General features: G+C 45.1%; 1 protein-coding gene across 5 annotated transcripts in view; it reads left to right on the top strand.

Annotated features, from left to right (window-relative positions):
- Positions 1–24,774, top strand: part of ANO5 (anoctamin 5) — an 87,600-nt gene that overhangs the window by 45,665 nt on the left and 17,161 nt on the right. For 3 of the 5 annotated variants that reach the window (XM_044271155.1, XM_044271152.1, XM_044271151.1), the window contains 10 exons: positions 2,712–2,753; positions 5,334–5,450; positions 16,613–16,681; positions 17,084–17,368; positions 17,673–17,786; positions 19,709–19,824; positions 20,344–20,478; positions 21,113–21,218; positions 21,307–21,367; positions 22,873–23,024. In XM_044271155.1, coding sequence (XP_044127090.1) covers positions 2,712–2,753; positions 5,334–5,450; positions 16,613–16,681; positions 17,084–17,368; positions 17,673–17,786; positions 19,709–19,824; positions 20,344–20,478; positions 21,113–21,218; positions 21,307–21,367; positions 22,873–23,024 — 1,197 coding nt within the window. The remainder of the gene's footprint in view (positions 1–2,711; positions 2,754–5,333; positions 5,451–16,612; positions 16,682–17,083; positions 17,369–17,672; positions 17,787–19,708; positions 19,825–20,343; positions 20,479–21,112; positions 21,219–21,306; positions 21,368–22,872; positions 23,025–24,774) is intronic. The other 2 variants (XM_044271156.1, XM_044271154.1) reach the window with 1 other exon arrangement.

The following is a 24,774-nucleotide window of genomic DNA, read 5'->3' as shown; positions in this document are numbered from 1 at the left end:
GATGACAGAGAATGATCAGAAAAGTGTAAGAAAACTAGGTTTAAGGCAAACAAAATAGATCCTACAGCAGGATAATGACTAAAGCACATGGGCGTAACAAGCCATGGGGCCCCATTCCACCATGATTTTAGCAGCATGTTCCGAAAACCTTGTGGCTAGTTTCCCTAAGGCAGGCAGGGACGTCCTAGTACAGGGGTAATGCACATAATAATGTAATAGTGGAATAATGCGCTCAGTGAAGTCACAGTATAGGGATAATGCACACAGCGATGTCACAGTACAGGGATAATACACACGGTGATGTCACAGCACAGGGATAATACACACGGTGATGTCACAGCACAGGGATAATACACACGGTGATGTCACAGCACAGGGATAATACACACGGTGATGTCACAGCACAGGGATAATACACACGGTGATGTCACAGCACAGGGATAATACACACGGTGATGTCACAGCACAGGGATAATACACACGGTGATGTCACAGCACAGGGATAATACACACGGTGATGTCACAGCACAGGGATAATAGACACGGTGATGTCACAGCACAGGGATAATAGACACGGTGATGTCACAGCACAGGGATAATAGACACGGTGATGTCACAGCACAGGGATAATAGACACGGTGATGTCACAGCACAGGGATAATAGACACGGTGATGTCACAGCACAGGGATAATAGACACGGTGATGTCACAGTACAGGGATAATAAACACGGTGATGTCACAGTACAGGGATAATAAACACGGTGATGTCACAGTACACAAAATTGTAGTAATGCCACACAGAAGGGATAATCCAAACAGCAGAAGTAATCATGAGGGTCCATAGTAAAACATAGAATGGGGTCATATTAAATTTTCAATGGCTCCTGGCACCACTGACTGCACTTTATGCCTGGGTGGAAATGGGCCCCATTAGCTGCTGGCCCCATAGTGACTGCTATGCCTGCTACTCTGCTAGTTATACCTATGCCAAAACAGGCATCTAAAAGCACACTTGTGGTTAAGAAGGAAAAAATGGACTGGCATGATGGGAGTTGTAGTTGTCAACAACTGGAAATCCACAAGTTGGAGATCAGAGATAGAGCTTTGTCAGCAGTGAACCCGTGAGTAGTGGATGAGTCAGCCTTAGGACACATTCTCTTCTGTTTTTGGACATCACTGGGGTTTTCTAAAAGTAGATTCCTGGATTATTACTCATTCACCCCTTCCTCTTGCAGAACAAGTATTTTAGGAATTTCAAAATCCTCTTTCAGGTCTTCACTGCTCTCAGTGACGTCCGCACTTGTAACTACTTGTACATGGACTAGGTCCTTGTGCTGAAGTCCCTGATGACCAGGAAGGACCAGGCGGGAACATATGTCTAGTGTCTGCTCTTATGGTGAAGCTTCAAGAACATGTCCACACACAGTTCTGGAATGTATTGGGTAACACTGGCAAAATGCTGCCAGTGTTATCCAATACATTCCAGAACTGTAAGGGTTATATAGCATCATAAATCAATATAATGCTATGTGACCCCCGGGTGCTGCGATGCGGACTCGCTACGGGAGGAACGCTCGTCTGCAAGGGGCCTTACTTTTAACTTTTAAATGTCAGACCACTGAAATCTCTTTATACTGCCGTTAGTATGGGCAGCATAAAGGTCATGACAGGTTCCTTTTAAAGGGTTTCTCTCACCCCAATTTTCGCTATTAAACAGGCTGACATTATAAATGTGATAAGGTCACCTGAATTTAACTCTGCATTTCTTTTAGTTAAGTATGCCCCCGTTTTCGTGTAATTTGAACTTTTAATTACAGGCGCAGTGAGAAAGCCGGCTGCTGGCTTTCTCACTGCGCCTGCGCCGAATACTGAATGGGACGGCGCAGGCGCGAGATTTACACGGCAGACGAGGCCTGCAGGAGAACCAACGCTGGCCTGGCCCTGTCAATCAAGACAGAAGGGCGTGGAAATGAGGTGGCTGAACGGAGCCTCTAGGAGCAGGTGCAATGCCCCCCCCCCCCCCCCTGCCCCTAGAGGCTCATTTGCATATAAAAGTTCAAATTACACAAAAACAGGGGCATACTTAAATAAAAGAAATGCAGAGTTAAGTTCAGGTGACATTTTCACATCTATAATGTCAGCCTGTTTAATAGCGAAAATTTGAGTGACAGAAACCCTTTAAGCCTCTCCAAGTGAGGTGCCGTAAATTCTCCTTTTGTGGTGCATTTGGTTTATCAGTAGATCTTCCAAGCTATATGTATTATGCCTGAGGGGGCAGAGCTTGACCCCCCCCCCCGTATCATGCCCCCCGCACTAGGCATTATACATTGTTTCAGTTTTGTTTTAAATACCAATCTCTGAAATGCAGTCGTTCTTCTGCATTAGGTTTTAAGCTGATCCTGAGTTCCCCTCCCCATCTGATTATAGAGGGGGTAATTAATAAACACATCCTAAAGTTGTATTTGCTTTTGCAGCTGCTGCTTGACATTGAGCACTGCTGCTTGGTTTACTAGGAATTAGAATACCCAAGTCCTTGCGATTCCCAGTTTTATTCCATTTCAAGTATACACAGCAATACAACTTGCAAATTTAGCTTTTACCCATCAGATCTTTTCTTTACCCCAGAAAGTGAGATGTAGGCAATGAACGTCGTTGGATTGTTTAGCTGAAAAGATACAAATTCTGACATTTTCTGCTAATTGTTCCACAGAAATGGCACAAGCACGGCCTGTTCTTCGAGCGTCGACTACGGGTAAAAGACTGGTTGTTGCGTTAGATGTGGTGTGCAAACTAAACCTTAAATGTGTGCTGTGTGAACAATGGTTAACATCAGGTTTTTCTTGAGGTCCCATATTCTGCAGATTCATTCATTTCTAAGAGTTGGCGCTCAGCTGTTCTAATACAGAGCTCCAAATCCTCAGTACGGACGGTCTGAAGACTGATTTATTGCTGAGTTCTATGGAGGGACCTGTATTGTGAGCTCCCTCTAGTGGTAGCTGCAGGAAGACAATATTTTATTATGCAACTCTATGGCTGTGTGAGATGATGGGGGTTTTGGAGCTCTGTATCAGAAAATCAGAACTGTCATCTGCTGTCTAACTACAAACCTGCTGGTTGGATGCATGTGAACGGGGGTCCTTAATGCAACCTGATGCATGTTTCCTGGTCACTGGATGCATTGCATGTGGTGTTTCCTTCTCAGTACTAAAGAGGTGCGTGCTTAAAGGAGTATTCCCAACGCATACAGTGATGCCCTGTATCATCAGGATATGCCGTGACTTTACGATTAGTGGGGCTCCGACCTTCCGACTTCTAGGATCTCCACCAGTCCTGAGAAAGACAGGGATGCAGTTCTGATTCAGTGCTGCGTCCCCTTCGTTCTCTAGATTGGTGGCGGTGTCAAAGGTTAGATCCCCCACCAATTATGGTGACGGCACATCCTATTGGGAATACCCAGGCCTGCACACTGGCTCATGTCAAATTCTGTCCCTCATTTCTGAGATCTCTGCTTGCTGTGAGTAAAGCTGAAACCCTGTCCTGCTCACAAAGGTGTATCGGTGTAAGAAAAAGCTTAACAACCCTAAGGTCCTAATGGTCTGTGCAGCAGCAATAATCTGAAGTCTTGAACTGACAGCAAGCAGAGGTTTTAAATGACTGGAGTGTGGATAAATCCTTCCAATAATAATGGACATGTGTGCATTTGCCACGCTGTGTGGTGCCATATAGTGCATGAGCCTCAGGCCCCAATGCTTTTTGGTAGTTGATTGATGCAAAGGGAGGTTCGGAGTATTGCTGGTGTCCTGCTGCCAGAAAACGGTGCATTGTGGGAGCTCAAGACGCACAATGATCAGCTGTTAGGTCAATGTGTCCAGCCGAGGGGTGAGCCAAAGTGCCTGTCTTTAGGGTAGAATGTTACTATACAAGGTTGTGTGTGTGTGTGTGTGTGTGTGTGTGTTTTTTTTTTAATCTACAGACCTCCACAAATAAGTAGAGAACCCCTTTAACTGTCATCCTTACTCTCCAGTATAGGTAATTGGGATAATTTGAAGAATATCCTGGTCCCCATTTATTTCTAATGGAATCCAATTAAATCTGTACAGACGTTACATCGTGACGCCCGATGTACTGACCGACCCGTAACGTCCTCTTGATGTGGGGCTGTAGTTTTCGTTCTGCTGTGGACGTAGAGCAGAAATTCCAAGGAGCCATTTTTTATATGTTTCCATTTCTCCTGGCTGCTAGGCTGGGAGGCATTAGTCAAGACTGGGCAGGGTGACTGTTTTTTTGGGCGGATATGTTGACTTTTATATTGCGTGTTGCTACTTTTTTTTTCTTCAGGCCCTCCCTATTACTTTTCACATGAAATAATGAGCCATTCCTCTGGCGTTGCGCCTCAGTAGTTACTTGTCCGGCATGCCCATTATTTACCCCTCTGTAGGTGCCAGCTCTGAGGTGTTGCATTACAGATAGTCGCTGGAGTCTGGGTTACAGCCAGGATCCGTTGTATACGGAGGGTTGTCAGTAGCGACCCTGTCTGCTCTCAGTACTCTGCATGTGCAGGGGGAGGAAGCGCCCATTGAATGCAAAACGTCCATGAAAGCCTCAGTATGCAATCACCAGGGCAATAAAGTTCCAGCCTTGACTGTAATGGACTGTTAGCCAGTACATTTTGAGTGACGGGAAACTGTCAGCAAGGAGGACGGTGGCTGCTGCTGCTTCTGGATCTTAGTCTGTTTTTATTTGCATTCTAATGATGGCCTGTGTGAATACAATACATTATACTGTTATCTCTGCAGGTTTAAGGATTTATTGAAGTGTCATCATCTCGTTTTTGTGTCAGCAAATTTAGTGCTGACTAAATTGATAATATATGTATCCGTATTGGGGTACAGCTCATTTTCCCTAATACAGAACTCCCAATCCCCGTGACCGTAGCTTTACGTGATAAATCGGTCTGCCTGCAGCCACCACTGGGGGGAGCTCACCTACAGTAATCAGACAAGCTGTTTGTGATGAAAGGTCCACACCACCCTGCACTCTACAGAAGAGTCCGTATGACCCCAAAACTAGTCCGCACACATAGACCCTGTGGCAGCTGCCGTGGTGCCATTCATGAACCCTATAACTTTAAGCAGAGTTTAACCTTCTTCCTTTCTGCCATGTCTGTAACACCTGTGTGTTCTGTGCAGGATTGCTGCATGCTCCTAAGTAGGCCAATAACCTCCTCCTCTTCCCTTGCAGCGCTGTAACACACCACCTCCTGTGTGTGAAGGATCCTCGCTGTCCACCCCGCGCCTCTTCCATGTTGTAACTCTGCCTCTTCTCTCCACAGATAGATAAGCATCATCAGAGTAAAGATTCTGTCTTCTTCCGTGATGGCGTCCGGAGAATCGACTTTGTTATTTCTTATGTTGATGAGCCGAACAAAGAAGTAGACCGGCGAAAAGCTGTAAGTAAAAAATCTGTGCCCGTCTCCTGAATCCCCCTCACCCCCAACTCCTCGTGGTCGGGGCAGAGGTCCTGGACCTTTTGCAGTTCCCTCCAAGGAATGTGCACGCTCCATCTGAAAGCATGGACATACAGGGTCTGTCCGGGGAAGAGCCACTCTTTGTTGTGGGGGACCCTCGTCTCGTACCTCCCACCCTAATAACGTAATCAAATCACCATGCGGTCTCAAAAACGGCACACTCCTAGTTTATAGATCAACCACAGAAAAATAATACACCAATAATGAATCATAAAATGTAATGTTTATTAATGACAAGTATTAAAACATTATGTTCACAGTACATGATTGTGAATAAGTGGGGGGAGAAAAACACAGTGACGCATCACCTCAGATAAACGCTCTTCAACTATGACAAAATGCAACAATGTAGCGACCTATGAAGGTGATAATAGCAAATCCCAGATACAGGGTATGAAGGTCGGGTCTGTATAAAGTGCATATGAATGTACTGGTATGCCAAAAAGTGACCAGTGCGTAGAGTAAGCAATAAAGTAACAAACATGTATACTCGCTAACTACAGATACAGCATAGATGGCAACATACCAATTGGAAATAGGCAATAAAAGGGTGATGGCGCTCCTCGACGCACGTTTCACGTGTAATCGCTTCCTCAGGGATTAGCCACTCTTTGTTGTGGGGGACTTGTATCTCCCACCCTAATAATGTGTAAGGTAGCCAGCGCTCATTTGTCTAGTCAGTGCCACAGACCCTGAATGAAGTGGATGGATGACTGCTCAAACCAACACTCCATGCCAACACATATTACCTGTGGTCTTGAGGCAGGAGGGCCAGGGGTCTCCTATTCTGGGGACTTCCACGATTTAGGCATTTATCATAAATATGGTTGCTGGAATAGCCTTTTAAGGACTTGTCCAAAACCTATATCTGTAAACTGTAAATCCCTTTAATCTGGCATCCATAGGACCACAAAGGACTGGACTATGTTTTCTGGTTTACCAGACACTTATGTAAAGTGGTATAAAACTGTAGTGGCAGCGAACCTTCACAATCTGCTATACCGCATCCTTTTACAGACCTGTGCTGGAGTTTTGGATACCAGATTAAAGGGATTTTATGTTTTCCGTGCCTTTAACACGTTATAATCTAGGACCTTGCAACTGGCAGCACTGACCACTAATAATAGTACCTGAGCTCCCGGCCGCTCTGATATCAGTCCTTCCTCCCCTTCACCTTCATAGTTACTTGGCGCTGAGCCCTGGCAGGCTGCCACGCTGCGTAATGGCAGAGAAGGGCGGCTCCCAGGCTGAATGTAGCCACAGAGACCGGGCTGAGCCATTCACTGTGTCCATTCACTTCTGTCTGACTGAAGTCATCACGGTGTTGGTTTTCAAGACTAACTGTACTCAAAGTGTGTGAATTCAGGGGTGACTGTGACCTCCAATATCGCACACATCCCCTTCAGGTCACATTCACAAGGCTCCTGGAGGCTGTGGTATGGGGTGCTGTTTGAGGATCCGCACAGCTGTTCTAGCGGTCCATATGCTCCTTGTGACTTGGACAGGACACAGTTGTTTTTTTTTTGTTTTTTTTCCCCCGCTAAGGGCCCTTTCACACTTGCGTTCTTTTCTTCCGGCATAGAGTTCCGTCGTCGGGGCTCTATGCCGGAAGAATCCTGATCAGGATTATCCTAATGCATTCTGAATGGAGAGAAATCCGTTCAGGATGCATCAGGATGTCTTCAGTTACGGAACGGAACGTTTTTTGGCCGGAGAAAATACCGCAGCATGCTGCGCTTTTTGCTCCGGCCAAAAATCCTGAAGACTTGCCGCAAGGCCGGATCCGGAATTAATGCCCATTGAAAGGCATTGATCCGGATCCGGCCTTAAGCTAAACGTCGTTTCGGCGCATTGCCGGATCCGACGTTTAGCTTTTTTAGAGTGGTTACCATGGCTGCCGGGACGCTAAAGTCCTGGCAGCCATGGTAAAGTGTAGCGGGCAGCGGGGTAGCAGCATACTTACCGTCCGTGCGGCTCCCGGGGCGCTTCAGAGTGACGTCGGGGCGCCCCACGCGCATGGATGATGTGATCGCATGGCACGTCATCCATGCGCATGGGGCGCTCTGACGTCATTCTGGAGCGCCCCGGGAGCCGCGCGGACTGTAAGTATACCGCTCCCCTGCTCCCCGCTCCTACTATGGCAACCAGGACTTTAATAGCGTCCTGGCTGCCATAGTAACACTGAAAGCATTTTGAAGACGGATCCGTCTTCAAATGCTTTCAGTACACTTGCGTTTTTCCGGATCCGGCGTGTAATTCCGGCAAGTGGAGTACACGCCGGATCCGGACAACGCAAGTGTGAAAGAGGCCTAAGATGCTCCGCAGCGCCAAGGAGCCTATTTCCCTACCCCCCTCCTGCACGTGCATTCAAAAGGAAAGAGGATGTTCACTGACCACAATGTAAGGGTTCATTTACATGTCGTCCATGTTTCTGTCTTAACAGGCGTTCTGCAATTTGGGGCTGCAAAAGATGCAGATAGCACACCGTGTGCTGTCCACATCCGTAGTTCCGTTCCGTGACCCTGCAAAAGAGAGGGAGCATGTCCTATTCTATGCGGACAAGAATAGGCATTTCTCTCACTGGACCGGACATGTTCGGTTCGCAAAATGGGAAACTGACACAGGCGGTATCCATGTTTTGCGGATCTGCAATTTGCAGACCGCAAAACGCTTATAGACTTCTGAATGGACCCTAAATCTTGCAAGCAGCTCATGTTATCTCTGGGTCCATGTGATATGCAACCAGTTTACTCTAATACTTCTGAAATGCGTAATGAGGGGTTATCCCATACGACAACACATCTCCTATCCACAGGATAGGGGGTGAGTGATCGGCAGGGGTTTGACCACTGTGACCCTGCCAGTCACAAGACCAGGGGCTGTGCTCCCCCAATTGAATGGAGGGGTATGTGTGTCTATGTTCTATGCTCTACGGAGCTGCCAGCGATATCGGAGTACAAATGCTCAGCAATCCTATAGAGTTTAATGGAGCGACGGCTGCATGTGTGTCCACCAGTCCGTTCAAACAGGGGAACACAGGCCTCTATTATCCTGCTCGGCAGGGGCCCCACTGGACAGACACCTGCTGACCAGACCCATTTCCTATCCTGTGGATAGGGGATACGTAGTTCTAATGGGGCAACCCCTTTAAGTGAGGTTGGACTGGGGATTTTTGGTGTTTATGGCATCAGACAGAATTTTAGTCATTCACTTAATGCAGAGGTTGTACCAGAAAAGGCAGTTCTATAGGCTTGAGTAGAATCCAAGGCAATCACAGGGCTTCCTATTTACTGAAGGAAATAATAGCACGATTCGATTCGGACGATTCCGAAGTTCAAGAAATTCAGTATATTCCGAATTAATTTGTCATGAATCATGATAAATCTGGTATACCCCGGCCACTCTGCCTAACCATATGCATCCCACTTGGCCCAATCTCAGGGTGGAGGCATGCTTTTGGCCTAGAAATTCTGATCAAATACTGATGCAAAACACTGACCAAACACTGATTAAAAGAACCTATTAGCTACGATGAATTTTGGTCGAGTTGGTGGAGTTAGGCTGCTTTTACACTCACGTTTTGGACGGCTCCGTCATGGATCTGCAAAAAACGATCAGTTACAATTATACGCCCGCATTCATCCGTCATGAACGGATCTGTTTGTATTATCTGTAACATAGCCAAGACGGATCTGCCATGAACTCTATTGAAAGTCAATGGGAGACTGATCCGTCATCTATTGTGCCAGACAAAACGGATCCGTCCCCATTGACTTACATTGTGTGTCAGGACGGATCCGTTTGGCTCACTCAAGCGGACACCAAAACGCTGCAGGCAGCCTCCAGAGAGGAATGGTGACGGAACGGAGGCAAACTGATGCATTCTGAGCGGATCCTTTTCCATTCAGAATACATTAAGGGCAAAACTGATCCGTTTTGGACCGCTGAGCCCTGAACGGATCTCAGAAACGGAAAGCCAAAACGCCAGTGTGAAAGTAGCCTTATTTGTGTGGTTCATTCCAATAACCAATGTTGCGGCAGGCCAAAGGTCAGCCACGTGATGATCGTTGCCTCGTGTTCAGGTGAATGACGTCGACGGAGGAAAATGACAGAAGTCTGAGTATAGTTCAAAACCTTGTCAGGACCCTAAAGTGAAAGTGTCCTGCACCCTTTATTTATACACAGTTCACAGGGTGTAACCCCTCAAAGTAAAACATGATTGGTTTACAGACATTTCAATAATGGCTTTTGAATCCATCTATTGATTGGTTAGTTATTTTTCAAGTTTCACTTTTACAAAAATATGTTAACTAATGGGTTTAGAATTTTAAGCAAAAGAGGCAAAATTACAAGGAGTAGTACAAATGTTATCTTATCTTAACACACACAGTTCACTTCTATAGTTTTCTTTTCAAATGTCAGCAAATTATATCATGTATACAGATAAAATGAAAATCACTTTTATATGCACAGTAAAAGCTGGATAATTTCCTTAACACCAACGACACTACTCCTGTATGGCAATAATCCAGCTGCCATGTTTGATCCATCCAGCAAGTTCGGCCCATCTGGTTTTAACCCTAACCCTGGGTTCACACTTGAGCGTTTTACAGCGCGTTCCTACGCGCTGTAAAACGCACAACAAGGAGAAACCAATGCTTCCCTATCAGCATGGTTCTCACCTGGGCGTTTTACAGCGCGTACGATCGCGCTGTAAAACGCCCGACGCTCAAACAAGTACCTGACCCTTTTTTTGAGCGTTTGTCGCGCGTTCCCGTACAATAGACTTTTGGGAACGCGCGACAATGTGTGCACGGCTGTCTCTGTATGCGCGCTTGTAAACGCCAGTACAAGCGCGCATACAGAGCGCTCCTTTCGGAACGCTCAGGTCTGAACCCAGGGTAATACAAGGAGTTATTTGACCCCAGGCGGTGACCTCACAGGGGTTGGCTCTGCTGATTGTGATTGGCTGGCTGCACGGCATAATGGGTCATATCGTATCACCAGGCTTCTTACTTTCACTTTGCAACACGTGTAGCCACCATATTAGGAAAAAAAGATTCATTAAAATTAAAGGAAATTCTGATTCGTGGCGAAACAAATTTTTCCTGAAATTTGGATCAAAGTCAATTCGTTTCACTTCAATTCACTGAACACTAATTGGAAGCTGATTTTTTTTTTTTTTTTTATATGGAAATTGTTGTCGTGCATGTCCTGCTTCTGTGGTACCGCAGTCTCATACTGGACCACACTGTTAATACAGTGGTTTTATATCTCTCATCAACAAGGAAAGATAAGCGCCGGCAGTAGGACATGCGGAAGTCAAAGAAAGATGCTGCAAGTTGTAAGCTTGAACCTCCTTTCATAGGATTTTTCCTAACAGCAAAGCAATGTGGACTGTACACGGACCTGTTCATTTCTATGAGGCCACAAAAAATACGGACAGGATACGGATGTCCTCCGTGTGTTTTCCGCATCCATCCAGTCATGCTGCAAATGATAGAACATGTCCTATTGTCTATTTTGCTGACACGAATAGGCATTTTTACTGTGGGGCCTGTGAAAAGTGTGGGATGCACCCAGACCACATCCATATTTTGAGGACCGCAAAACTGATACTGTTGTGTGAATTTAGCCTAAAAGTGGGAAATATATAAGGAAAGTGTCCCAGGAGTTCAGCCATGCCCTCCTCCTCCTCCTGTCTTGTCTGGCAGTAAGACGACTGGCTGCAGCAGGCTCCTCCCCCTCTGCCCTGTCTGCAGTAGGGTTGTTAAGCCCCGCCCCTTGGCTGAGTCCTCAGAACTTCCCCCAACTAAAAATGGAACAGACCAATTAAAGGGATTGTCCGCTTTATTTATATTGATGACCTATCCACACTTCAGCAGGTGCCTGGCACCCCAACAATCATTCGAAGAGAAGGCCATGCTCGTATGAGCGCTGCCATCTCTTCACTGTTTACCTGCTCGCCGTCGCAGCGGTAAGCGGTGTAATTACAACTAAGCCGTCCCATTCACTTCTGTGGGACGGCTCCTTCCTGTTCACGTACGAGTACGTCCTTCTCTTCATACAGCTGATCGGTGGGGGTGCCAGGAGTCAGATCTCCCCCGATCTGATATTGATGACCCATCCTGCGGATAGGCCATCAATATAAATAAAGGGGACATGCCCTTTAACCCTATGTTCTCTGCAGGGCTGTTTGTTTCAGGATCCTGCAGATGACCAGCAGCATCCATTTAAAGGGGAGATGATGATTTTCTGTCTGTAAAAAAGCTTTTGGTTCAGTGTATCCCAGTCGTCGCAGATCCTGCAGTGGGTGTCACTTCCTGAGGAGAACAGTATGACGACTGCCATATAAATGTGCCCCCTGTTCAGTCTCTGTATTGTGGCCCGCATGTGACTGATGCTGGTTTCCTGCAGATAGGTCCGGGTGGAGCTCACCATAGCCGGCGTGTTCTCGGCTGTAGCGTGTCACTGTGTGATATCCATCAGCAGCATGTCCGCTCATGTCATTTGCATTTCCTGCAGTTTATCCACTCTGCGTTCTCGTTAGACACGCTCACACACAGCAGCAGAAATCCCCCATGCATCGGAATGGGGTTTGTAAGAATTCACGCAGCCGCTGCAGAAGTGATTTTCATTTTCAGAAATTTCTGCATGAACAGTGGCACAGACTCCCGTTTAAAACATGGGGGTTGTTCCATGCATTTATTTACTTTTTTTTGCTGCGGAATGCACACCAAATTCTGCAGAAAAAATGCAGATGAGGCCTTACTGTTACTGGTGATTTCTGCTGCCACCTGCTGGTTCTGAATTATTATACAAGGGGACGCCACCCAAAGCCTTTCACAGCCTTATTACCTGGTAAAAATGGCTAAATAGGCTACTTTTACACTGGCGTTTTGGCTTTCAGTTTGTGAGATCCATCCGTTCAGGGCTCAGCGGTCCAAAACGGATCAGTTTTGCCCTAATGCATTCTGAATGGAAAAGTATCCGCTCAGAATGCGTCAGTTTGCCTCCGATCAGTCTCTATTCCGCTCTGGAGGCCGCCTGCAGCGTTTTGGTGTCCGTCTGACGAAACTGGGCCAAACGAATCCGTTCTGAGACCCAATGTAAGTCAATGGGGACGGATCCGTCCTCCATTGACTTCAATGGTGTTCAAGACTAATCCGTCTTGGCTATGTTTAAAGATAATACAAACTGATCCGTTCTGAACGGATGCAGACGGTAGTATTATCTGAACAGATCCGTCTGTGCAGATCCATGACGGATCCGCACCAAACGGGAGTGTGAAAGTAGCTTAAACTTATTAAAGCAATTTCATCAGTCGGCTGCATGAAAATATTAAGTGATCACTGCTTAAAAATCAGCCACATTGGACATTGCTGGGCATCTGCCATGGTAAGTTTATTGCATTGTTACCGTGATTTTGTCTCTTGCTTATAATATTCTAAAAAGGTGACCATGTTGTATGAGCAAGGGGGGCATCGTCATCTATTTGTGTGCGGCTTTAGTATTTTCAGCACCACCCACCATCCAAGGAGCCGTCATACCTGTATACGGATTGTCAGCAACCTTCAGCCCTACTACAACTCCCAACATGGTCTATTCACTTATGTTGCAGTGCCCTAAAAACGGCTGAGAGTTATAGTTGGTAGTTTTACAACCGCTGGAGTGCAGAAGGTTTCTGACCCCTGCTATAGAAGCTCCTGTGTTGTCTCATGGAGGTAACAGATTTCCATATGTGCTATTAGGACCAATAGACATCCCTATTCGGGACCCCTCTCGGAGTGCTACTCCATTACTGGCAGATTCCGTGTATTACATGGACAGCTTTCATTTGAATGACCGCCATGTAATACTACATTTCCCTTGCTGTGGCTGCTGCAGGGGAAATCCCTTGCATTACCTGTATGCCCGGGCAAATTCAGTTGGCGCACCCCTGGGCCACATTCTCCTGAGACAACCTTTTTTAAAGAGCACCTGTTGGCAGGATCAACCCTATTAAACCAGGCTTACTGCTCACATACATTACCACTGAAACGTGTATGAACTGTCTCATCAACATCACAATGTAACCCATATATAATGACCATATTATAGCGGGAATAGTAGTAGTGCCTTTGGCTACACAGAAAAAAAAAAAAACACATCAAAAAATACCTGTCCGCACTAGTAATAATCAATAGTACTTTATTAAATCCCATATAAAAGGTGCTAAAAAACAATGCAGGGAAAAAAGGCGGCATCGCTGGATGCAACCACTACAAAAGACATAAAGTGCGAGTGCAGTAGAATGTCGCACAATAGTCAACTTTCACCGACCGTTCAGAACTCAAACCAGGATGGCGCCAACCTCCACGCACGTTTCAGTGTTCCTTCATCCAGGGTGGCGTAATCACTGCAGAGTAAGGATTAAATACCGCTTCCAATCAATAACACCTGTGTATTTGCCCACCTCCTCATGGAAACACTGTATCCATTTTATGGTGACGGTGTCTCAGGTGGTTAGGTGATTGGATAGGTCACATGATTCGCCGGCGATATGACATAAAAATAAAGGAGCGCATGTGAAAATAGGACCACACTGCCCTCTAATGGAACAAAATTATACCACATTATTAACCTACACAAAGGCTGTTCTGTCAACTAGACAGCTACAATTTCCACTTGTACCACAACCAGAATAGACCAAAACAAACAAGTGGAAATAATGTATCAAAAATGTCATTTATTAATAAAATACAACATATGGGGAAACGACAGGATGGTATACAGTTTACGGAGAAGCACAGGGCCAATGGCACCAAATAACCACCAAGATATCAGTGCAATATAAGGCACCGGTAAGTACAGCCTATGAATCAAAGCGTGAGGCTCAAGGATGACCAAGGCAGTGTGACACAAAAAGGTCGCCCTCATAGGGCTATGTACACAGAGTACAGAAAGACCATGCCTGGTAACCCGTGAGCAATCACCCACATACCAAATAACCGAAGCACCTGGACTACAGATAATAGACAGTCTCGAGTAAGAATCACTGTTTAGATCACAAAGATGACATGCTCCTCGATCAGAGGGAACCACTGTGAAAGTATATAGGGGTACCCTATAAAGGATGTGGGGCTGTACAGAACGTACCTGAAGACATGGTGGTGAGATGGATAGCAGACCCTGAGCGCGAGACCTCGACGCGCGTTTCACCTACACGGCTTCGTCAGGAGGTACTGGATGATAAGTCGGCAGGGTATAAATAGACTAGAGTGGGGGTGGGATGGTGGGGAGATATTAACAGGATACGACTCACCTGCGGTCCACACACTCGGGCGCGGAGAGCACCATGATCCACGGCGTCATCTGTCAGCGCATCCACGCCTGCATACCGCGCATGTGCGGCACTTGCAGACGTCACGGAGCGTGTCGAGATGGCGTCGTGCAGCGCATGCGCACCCCGCGACCCAGTGGAACGCAGGTGACCCGCACCTCACAACAATGGATGGAAAACTTCGGAAGGACCTGCTCGATACTGCAAAAAAGGATACTCTTTATCTCCACAATGGGTCGTTTTGGGGATTGGGAGCCTGTGCACCAACGTGGGGAGGTTCATTGATTTTTTCCTTCAGAAGAGTGTAGAAATCCTTCCCTCTTTTGTGAAGGATACTACCGACCTGCTGAGACGGCTTAATGGTATCCATGTTGATCAGGACGTCGTCCTGGTTACATGTGATATCGAATCATTATACACGTCTATATGCCACGACCAGGGAGTGCGTGCATCCAGATCCTTTTTGTTTATGTCTGATTATGACAACGACATGATTGAATTTATTTTGACGTTACTAGAATTTATGCTAACGCATAATTATTTTTTGTTCAAGGACCGCCTCTTCCTGCAGCTCCAGGGGACAGCGATGGGGGCATCTTGTGCCCCCTCATATGCCAACTTGTTCCTGGGGCTGTGGGAGAGGGAGGTTGTACAGGATACACCTGGATACGATGCCGCACTCCTATGGTCTAGGTATATAGACGATGTGTTCTTTCTGTGATCTAAACAGTGATTCTTACTCGAGACTGTCTATTATCTGTAGTCCAGGCGCTTAGGTTATTTGGTATGTGGGTGATTGCTCATGGGTTACCAGGCATGGTCTTTCTGTACTCTGTGTACATAGCCCTATAAGGGCGACCTTTTTGTGTCACACTGCCTTGGTCATCCTCACGCTTTGATTCATAGGCTGTACTTACCGGTGCCTTATATTGCACTGATATCTTGGTGGTTATTTGGTGCCATTGGCCCTGTGCTTCTCCGTAAACTGTATACCATCCTGTCGTTTCCCCATATGTTGTATTTTATTAATAAATGACATTTTTGATACATTATTTCCACTTGTTTGTTTTGGAAAATTATACCACATGCCTGAAGAGAAACATGTATATCCATTCTGGCAAAATAGTGTAAGATATAAAATAATGATTGAACAATTTGTGCCAAGTTAAATTTAAGTGACATGATAAATATAATATGTAATATACATAATTAAGTGAACAATGTATATGAAATCCAACCATGATAAACCTGACCTAATGAATGAAGAATTATAAATAAAAAAAATATATAACCAATAATATATAAAAAGTGTAAAAATGTAAACAAAGTGTGTAGTGTGAAAATAATTGAAAAAATACTAAATACTACTCGTGAAGCGCTGGTAGAGTTCTGACTGAAATGATACCTGTCTTGTGAAACTTCTGCAGAATTACTTTTATTAGTTTATGCAAATTAGGTATTCAAGGGGTGTGGCCAGTACTGGAAAGGCTGAGGGGCTAGGCACTACATTTACATAAAAAATTAGTTCCCCCTCCCCCAGGCATAATAGGGTTGATCCTGCAGATAGGTGCTCTTTAAGGTGTATGCCCCTTGCAGTAAAATCATCTGCAGTCTTTTCCCTTTGGAGGGATGAGCGGTGTGACAATTATGCTTGAACTTCTAGCAATGGTCACAAGACACCGACGAACCTTTCCCTCATAGGCAAAATATGAATTTACCACAAAGTTGCCAAATTTAGCATTTATTCTTGGTTTCTCCCCAGGAGAGAAGAAGAGAATTTGAATTGAACTTGCAGAAAGCGGGTCTGGAGCTAGAAACCGAAGACAAGAAGGTGAGTGGAGGGCACGGAGCAGTCGCACCTGTGTACTGGCTGGAGGTGCGCTCCTACTCATTAGCTTTGTGTCATTACATAGGCTGGAAGCCAAGGAGCATAATTGGGAATTGGGGAATAGTCTATGCAATTACCTAGCGGTTATAATTGTTTCCAAATCATGGCCAATTCGGCCTCAAGTCTGTATTCATGTATGGATTTTGTAGATTGTAAGCTTTTCGCGGGCAGGGTCCTCTGCCCCTCTATACCAGTCTGATTATTACTTTTAGGTTTATACCATTTGTATTTTATATATTATGTGTAACCCCCCCTCTTGATGTACAGGGCCGTGGAATAATTAATGCTTTCAAATAAATAATGATAATGGGTCTTAGGTGTTGATATTTCTATTTTTCCCCGTAGGAGTCGGAGAATGGAAAAAATTATTTTGTCAAGATCCATGCGCCCTGGGAGGTCCTCTCCACCTACGCCGAGGTGCTGAATATCAAGATGCCCTTAAAGGAGAATGATATGGTCGTGACGACGGAAAACCCTCTAAACTGGTTTCTGAAATTCTTCAAACTTCCGTATGACGTCATGAACCCAGAACCAGATTATTTCACGGCTCCTTTCAGCAAGCAGAGGCAGGAGCTGTTCTACATCCGCGACCAGAACACATTCTTCACACCGGCCACCAGGAACAGGATAGTAAGTGCCGTGAGATGACCCGCTCTCTGGTACCTCCAGGTTGCCCCCACCAGCACTTAATCGCTTCCCACCCTGTGATGTACTCATTTAGACGACATAATAGTCGGTCACAGTGATAGCATGGGTACACTGGGCACTAATGTCATGAAATCTCTAATCACTAATGTCTGTTTAATACCTTAGATGCCATGGTCAGCATTGGCCATAGCATCCAAGTGGTTAAACAGAGGGAAGGAGCTCTTTGTCACCTCATTGTGCTCCCGCCATGTGATTGCAGAGTGATTGATTATTTTTCCAATTTCAGGTCTATTACATCCTCTCTCGTTGCCCCTACGGAATTGGGGAGGAGAAGAGAAAGTTTGGTATTAAGAGGCTGTTAAGCAATGGGACGTACACAGCCGCCTTCCCTCTCCATGACGTAAGTAATCCCTGGAAAATGGAAGCCCTGGTGTAACACAATATATTGTGTGTTAGGTATATCTGTGGAAATGCGCGGTGACAACCAATATAGCTGCCAATACTGATCCCATAGAGGTTGTCACTTAGTACCTTGTACAGTCGTGGCCAAAAGTTTTGAGAATGACACAAATATTAGTTTTCACAAAGTTTGCTGCTAAACTGCTTTTAGATCTTTGTTTCAGTTGTTTCTGTGATGTAGTGAAATATAATTGCTCGCACTTCATACGTTTCAAAGGCTTTTATCGACAATTACATGACATTTATGCAGAGTCAGTATTTGCAGTGTTGGCCCTTCTTTTTCAGGACCTCTGCAATCCGACTGGGCATGCTCTCAACCAACTTCTGGGCCAATTCCTGACTGATACAACCCATTCTTTCATCATCACTTCTTGGAGTTTGCCAGAATTAGTGGGTTTTTGTTTGTCCACCCGCCTCTTGAGGATTGACCACAAGTTCTCAATGGGATTAAGATCTGGGGAGTTTCCAGGCCATGGACCCAAAATGTCAATGTTTTGGTCCCCGAGCCACTTAGTTATCACTTTTGCCTTATGGCACGGTGCTCCATTGTGCTGGAAAATGCATTGTTCTTCACCAAACTGTTGTTGGATTGTTGGAAGAAGTTGCTGTTGGAGGGTGTTTTGGTGCCATTCTTTATTCATGGCTGTGTTTTTGGGCAAAATTGTGAGTGAGCCCACTCCCTTGGATGAGAAGCAACCCCACACATGGATGGTCTCAGGATGCTTTACTGTTGGCATGACACAGGACTGATGGTAGCGCTCACCTTTTCTTCTCAGGACAAGCCTTTTTCCTGATGCCCCAAACAATCGGAAAGAGGCTTCATCGGAGAATATGACTTTGCCCCAGTCCTCAGCAGTCCCTTCACCAAACTTTCTGCAGAAGATCAATCTGTCCCTGATGGTTTTTTTGGAGAGAAGTGGCTTCTTTGCTGCCCTTCTTGACATCAGGCCATCTTCTAAAAGTCTTTGCCTCTCACCTGCCTGCTGCCATTCCTGAGCAAGCTCTGCACTGGTGGCACGCCGATCCCGCAGCCGAATCCTCTTTAGGAGACTATCCTGGCGCTTGCTGGACTTTCTTGGACGCCCTGAAGCCTTCTTAATAAGAATTGAACCTCTTTCCTTGAAGTTCTTGATGATCCTATAAATTGTTGATTGAGGTGCAATCTTAGTAGCCACAATATCCTTGCCTGTGAAGCCATTTTTATGCAACGCCATGATGGCTGCACGCATTTCTTTGCAGGTCACCATGGTTAACAATGGAAGAACAATGATTTTAAGCATCACCCTCCTTTTAACAGGTCAAGTCTGCCATTTTAACCCAATCAGCCTGACATAATGATCTCCAGCCTTGTGCTCGTCAACATTCTCACCTGAGTTAACAAGACGATTACTGAAATGATCTCAGCAGGTCCTTTAATGACAGCAATGAAATGCAGTTTTTGAGGATTAAGTTAATTTTCATGGCAAAGAAGGACTATGCAATTCATCTGATCACTCTTCATAACATTCTGGAGTATATGCAAATTGCTATTATAAAAACTTAAGCAGCAACTTTTCCAATTTCCAATATTTATGTAATTCTCAAAACTTTTGGCCACGACTGTACACTAATCTACCTAGGTGTGTGGTTATATTTCTCCTCTGGGCAGGGTGACTTGTGATCAGGGCTGTGCTGCAAAAGTCGCTTGTGTTCTGCAGCCAACAATCTAGCAGCTTTGGCTTTTTGGCAATTGTCATATCGCAGGAGCATCGTATGGCGTGTAGTAACACAAACCCTCACCACAGTCATTGCTTGTTGCAATGTGATCCTAGCGTCACCATGTAGCCCTCATGTTCCATGCTGGATGTGTGCTTTCCTCTGCAGTGTCAGTACTGGAAGAAGTCCCAGGATGTGAACTGTGAGAGCGAGCGGTATACATTGCATAAACACTGGGCCAGATTTGGAAAGTTTTACAAGGAACAGCCGCACGATCTGATCAGGTGAGTTCAGGACAAAGGCCAGGTACACAATAGTTACTAAACCTCCGGCACAAGGAGGCGACTGAATGTAGGGGCCACGGTGCTGATTTTCGCATGGCGTTCCTTTCATTGCAGGGAACTGCAGCACAGGTCTGTCAAATTGAATGCTCCTGGCTGCAATTCCTTGCATAGCTGGTGACGGGGACATAGAATGGTGCCCAATACGTCACCAGCGTTGCATTCTCTTCATCCTCTGGACTGGTAGGGGTTCCAGAGGTCAGAGCAATCCTAAAATGGTGTCATATCCTAGTGCAGGGGTCAGCAACATGCGGCTCTTCAGCTGATGTGAAACTACAACTCCCATCATGCACGCGTACTGCACTGTTCTTTTAACTCTCTCATAGAAGTGAAAAGAAGATTTTGGGAGTTGTAGTTTCAGAACAGCTGGAGTGCCGGAGGTTGCTGATCCTTGTCCTAGCGCCATGTGGTAGGAATACACCTTTAATACAACCACTGACCTTGATTTATTTCTCCTTCCAGAAAGTACTACGGGGAGAAGATTGGAATCTACTTTGCTTGGCTCGGCTTCTATACAGAAATGTTATCTTATGCTGCTATTGTTGGGTTGTTATGCTTCCTGTACGGATGGATAACAATGGATGACAGCATCAGTAGGTAAGATTATATAAATCATTCCAAAGGCTTGACGTGCAGCCTGCAAAATTGCCTTGTGTGGGTTTAGGCATTGCTTGTTTTTGTTTTGCTTTGTTTTTTCCCATGTTTATAGCCAGCTCCATATGTTGCATGGGAGTCTGTGGGAATTAAATGCCCTTGATGTGTGCGTTTTGTGTGACTTTTGTGTTGCCGTTTTTCCAATCACTTTTTTGCATATATTTTTTTTTAATTCAATTCTACAGAGAAAGTGACATAATAGGGGGCACATATTTTCCTCCCAAAAAAAAGATTCATGCAAAAAAAAAAAAAGACTGGTAAGATGCAATAAATGGACAAAAATGTCTCAAAAAACCCTGATGAAGGCAGGACATCTCTGAGGCTTTTTTTTTTTTTTTAACCAAAAAGCTCCAGGAGCAGCTTTTCTTCTGAAGGGGAACCTTGTCTAAGAACTGTCCACACACTGCAGCTTTGTTGCTGCGTCTGATTGTGGAGGCGCATGGATACGTTCAGGCTGGTTCCACAGTGTAATTTTTAGGTTGGGGCACACTTGTGCTCTGTGCTACTGGCTTTGGATTTTTACATTTCATACATTTGTGTGCTGCGTTTTCTTCATTGTTGTCTTTTGCTCCTGCAGTAAAGAGATCTGTGATAAGGACATTGGGGGACAAATCTTCATGTGTCCGCTGTGTGACCAGACCTGTGAATTCTGGAGGTTAAACGCCACATGTGAACCTTCTCAGGTAAGTACCGCCCTCCCGTCCACCACCCCCTGGGCTCTGTGTATTTGACCCCCTACCATCTGTACTGATCCTCTTATCTTCTCTGTAGTATTCACACTTGTTTGACAACGTGGCCACCCTCTTCTTTGCCATCTTCATGGGAATATGGGGTAAGTGTCCGGCCTTTATCCACAAATAGATTGTCTCCGTGCAACAAAACGTCCCAAAAATGAGAGAACAAAAGTCCTGTAAATATGTAAAAAAAAAAATGTATTGACTAATTTCTAATGCCTTAGAGACTTTTCCAGGAGATGGAGAAGATGGCCTGTCCTCTGGACAGATGATCAATATCAGATTGGTAGAGGTCCCGCACCCCTACCGAACAGCTGTTATGGGCAGTTTCGGAAACTATACATTGGAAAGAAGGTTCTGTGCAACGTGTAGTTATAAATGGGGGCTGAGCAGCATTACATGGCTCGGCCACTACATAGTGGACAGAATCTTCTGATTCTGGTGATGTTCACTGTCCATCAAACCCCTTCCAATCTCATATTTATGATCTATCCTGAGGATCAGTATCCAAGTCCCAGAAAGCCCCTTTATCACTAGGATATGCCACAGGTGTCGGATACAGGTCACGCCTCTGCAATGGGGCCACTAAAAGTGAACTAGGGCGCGCAGTGCAAGTGTGGCCACCCTCCGTGCACTTCTATGGGAGTGCCAAAAGTAGATGAGCTGGCTCGGTTATTTCCAGAATTCCAATAGAGGTGAATGGAGAGCACGTGTTCACTTTGGAGGTTCCCCCGTTCTAGAGGTAGGTGCGGGTCCCAGAGGTATGCCACCAGTGTGTGAGACGAGCCAACTCCTGTAAGGACCAAGACAATTTTGGCAGCAACATTTTCAACTTTTTTTATTTTATTTTTTTACTCTATATTCATAGAACTATAGCATATAAATTTTTACACTGTAGCTGCACAAGGGCTCATTTGGTTGCTTGTATTATAAACGGCAATACTTTATTTGTAGTCTATAACAATTTTAACTGTTATCTTATGATGCCCATGATGTAATAGGAGAGTAGTAAGATGCCACATTATAGGGGCATTTATTAGTCCCCTCTGCTGCCATGACAGTGCCTCGGGACCCTGTGACTGCACTCGTTAGGGGCATGATCACAGGACAGAGAGCCCCTTCTCTTTGTCTAACCACTAAAATGCCACGGTTGCTATTGACCGCGGTATCTGAGGAGTTAAACCTACTTTGCAGATTTGCATTGCAAAGGGTGAAAATCCGCAGAAAATGGAGGGTTAGCAGGATAATTAGGCAGCTGTGCCATTCAGAACTCTGGGAAAGATGGATGGCCTAGGTCTGTTGCTTTCCCAATTAGTAAATCAGTAAAGTTAAAAAATAAATTTTTTTTTACGGTGGGTGAATGCCTTGCTGCATATTCTTTGGAAGGGCTTGCTTTCCCAGTATGTTTTGCTGCATTAATAGAAGATTGTCAGCAAAGTGGATGTTACATGTCCAAAGAGCTTGCTATCTAGCCAGGTGTGTGTGTATGTGTATAGTGACTGGTTAGCGGTAGACACGTGTTATGCAGGACGCTATAGACCCTTCATCTCTTTGCAGCTAGTTAACCATAGTGGTAGAGAGGACTGACCTGCTCTCCTTGCAGTGACATTATTCCTGGAGTTCTGGAAGCGGCGGCAGGCGCGGCTGGAGTACGAGTGGGACTTGGTTGACTTTGAGGAAGAACAACAGCAACTTCAGCTGAGACCAGAATATGAGGCCAAATGCACCCAAAAAAGGAAAAACCCGGTGACGCAGGTAAATATTGAGGCCACAAATCTATTCTCCATGTAGGCGGCCCTTCCATTCTTAAAGAGGATTAATCTGTTCTGCACACAAGTCAGTTTTAGTAAATACTTGCATGCGTAACTCTAAATTGTGTCGTCTATCTGTTATTCCTCCTAGAAATTGGTAACTCTTTTGACAATTGGGTGTTACCAGTGGGGGTGGGTGTCCCTGCACAGTGTGACATAATCCAACCAATGTTGAGTATGGAGGTATACCCTCTAATGACGGGCGGAATGGTAGCGCCCAGTTGTCAATTTCATAAGTATTCAAGAGGCATAACTAAACAACAGGACAATGTAGAGTTATTATCTATTATGTATTTATCATTATTTATTATTGTTTTGATATTTATTATAATTATTAATAAAAAAAACCTTTTTAATCTTGCAGAGGAGGCCCCGGATTATCAATTATTCTGGATTATTGGATGTTCATAGAAAAGTATATAATGTGCATTATAGGGTAGACCACTTCCAGGGAGAAAGCTGCCATCACTTTGCACCTTGCAGTTGTTAAACTCCAGTTTTTTGTTTTTTAAATTTAACTTTTAAATCTCTATATTAGAAATAGAAAAAAACTTAGACACCATAAATTCAAGCTACCAATCCCACCCTGCACCCAAAAAAAAAACCCTACTTGGACCCCCGGATAATCTTCATAAATTACTTCAAGAATAATTTTTTAAATCCATTTAGACCAGGGTTTCTGATCTCTGGTCCTCGGGACCCACCTACCGGTCAGGATTTGAGAATATCCCCCAGAATGAATACCTGTGGTAAGTCCTGATGCATAGACACTAATTATATCACCTGCTAAGGAAATCCTAAAAACAAGACTGGTAGGTGGGTCCCGAGGATCGGAGTGGAGAACCCCTGATTTAGACCATAATACACACAACTTCTCCTGTTCTCCATGCCTTCATAACGCAATTTCTCTGAAATTTAAGATTACCTGCGGCGCTTTAAAGGGGTTCTCTCACTTCAACGAATAGCATTTAATATGTAGAGGAAGTTAAGACAAGACACTTACTAATGTATTCTTATTGTCCATATTGCTTCATTTGCTGGCTGCATTAATTTTTCCATCACATTATACACTGCTTGTTTCCATGGTTATGACCACCCTGCAATCCATCAGTGGTGGTCGTGCTTGCACACTATAGGAAAAAGAGCCAGACTATTTGGTAGCCGGGAGCTCACATGGGCTGGTGCTTTTTTCCTATAGTGTGCAAGCACGAACACCACTGATGGATTGCAGGGTGAGTGTAACCATGGAAGCAAGCAGTGTATAATGTGATGGAAAAATGAATCCAGCAAGCAAAGGAAGTAATATGGACAATCACAATACATTAGTAAGTGTTTTGTGTTAACTTTCTCTACATAATGTGCGAGAACCCCTTTAAGCCTCAAATCTTAGTGGTTCACTGTCATCGACCTGTCTATAGTTGTCCAGTATTAGCAAAGCAGCCCCCCCCCCCCATTGGTCCTATTCATTTCAGCAGAGCTGCAATACCAGGTACAGCCTGTGGGCAGGAGTGGCACTGTTCCTGGAAGACAGGAGCCATGTTTTTCTAATCCTTGACAACAGCATCGTAAAATAACTCTTTATTTCCAGCATTGATTGTGTCCGGAGGGCAGTCACGTCTGCTGCAGACCTGGCCCGGCCGGAAGTTGTGCACATGTATATTATAACTGTATTCACCATTATGTATCACACCACG

This window comes from Bufo gargarizans, chromosome 10 (genome assembly GCF_014858855.1).
Source record: "Bufo gargarizans isolate SCDJY-AF-19 chromosome 10, ASM1485885v1, whole genome shotgun sequence".
NCBI classification, from domain to species: Eukaryota; Metazoa; Chordata; class Amphibia; order Anura; family Bufonidae; genus Bufo; species Bufo gargarizans.
Note: the sequence above shows the minus strand (reverse complement) of the source record. Positions and strands in the feature narration are given on the sequence as shown.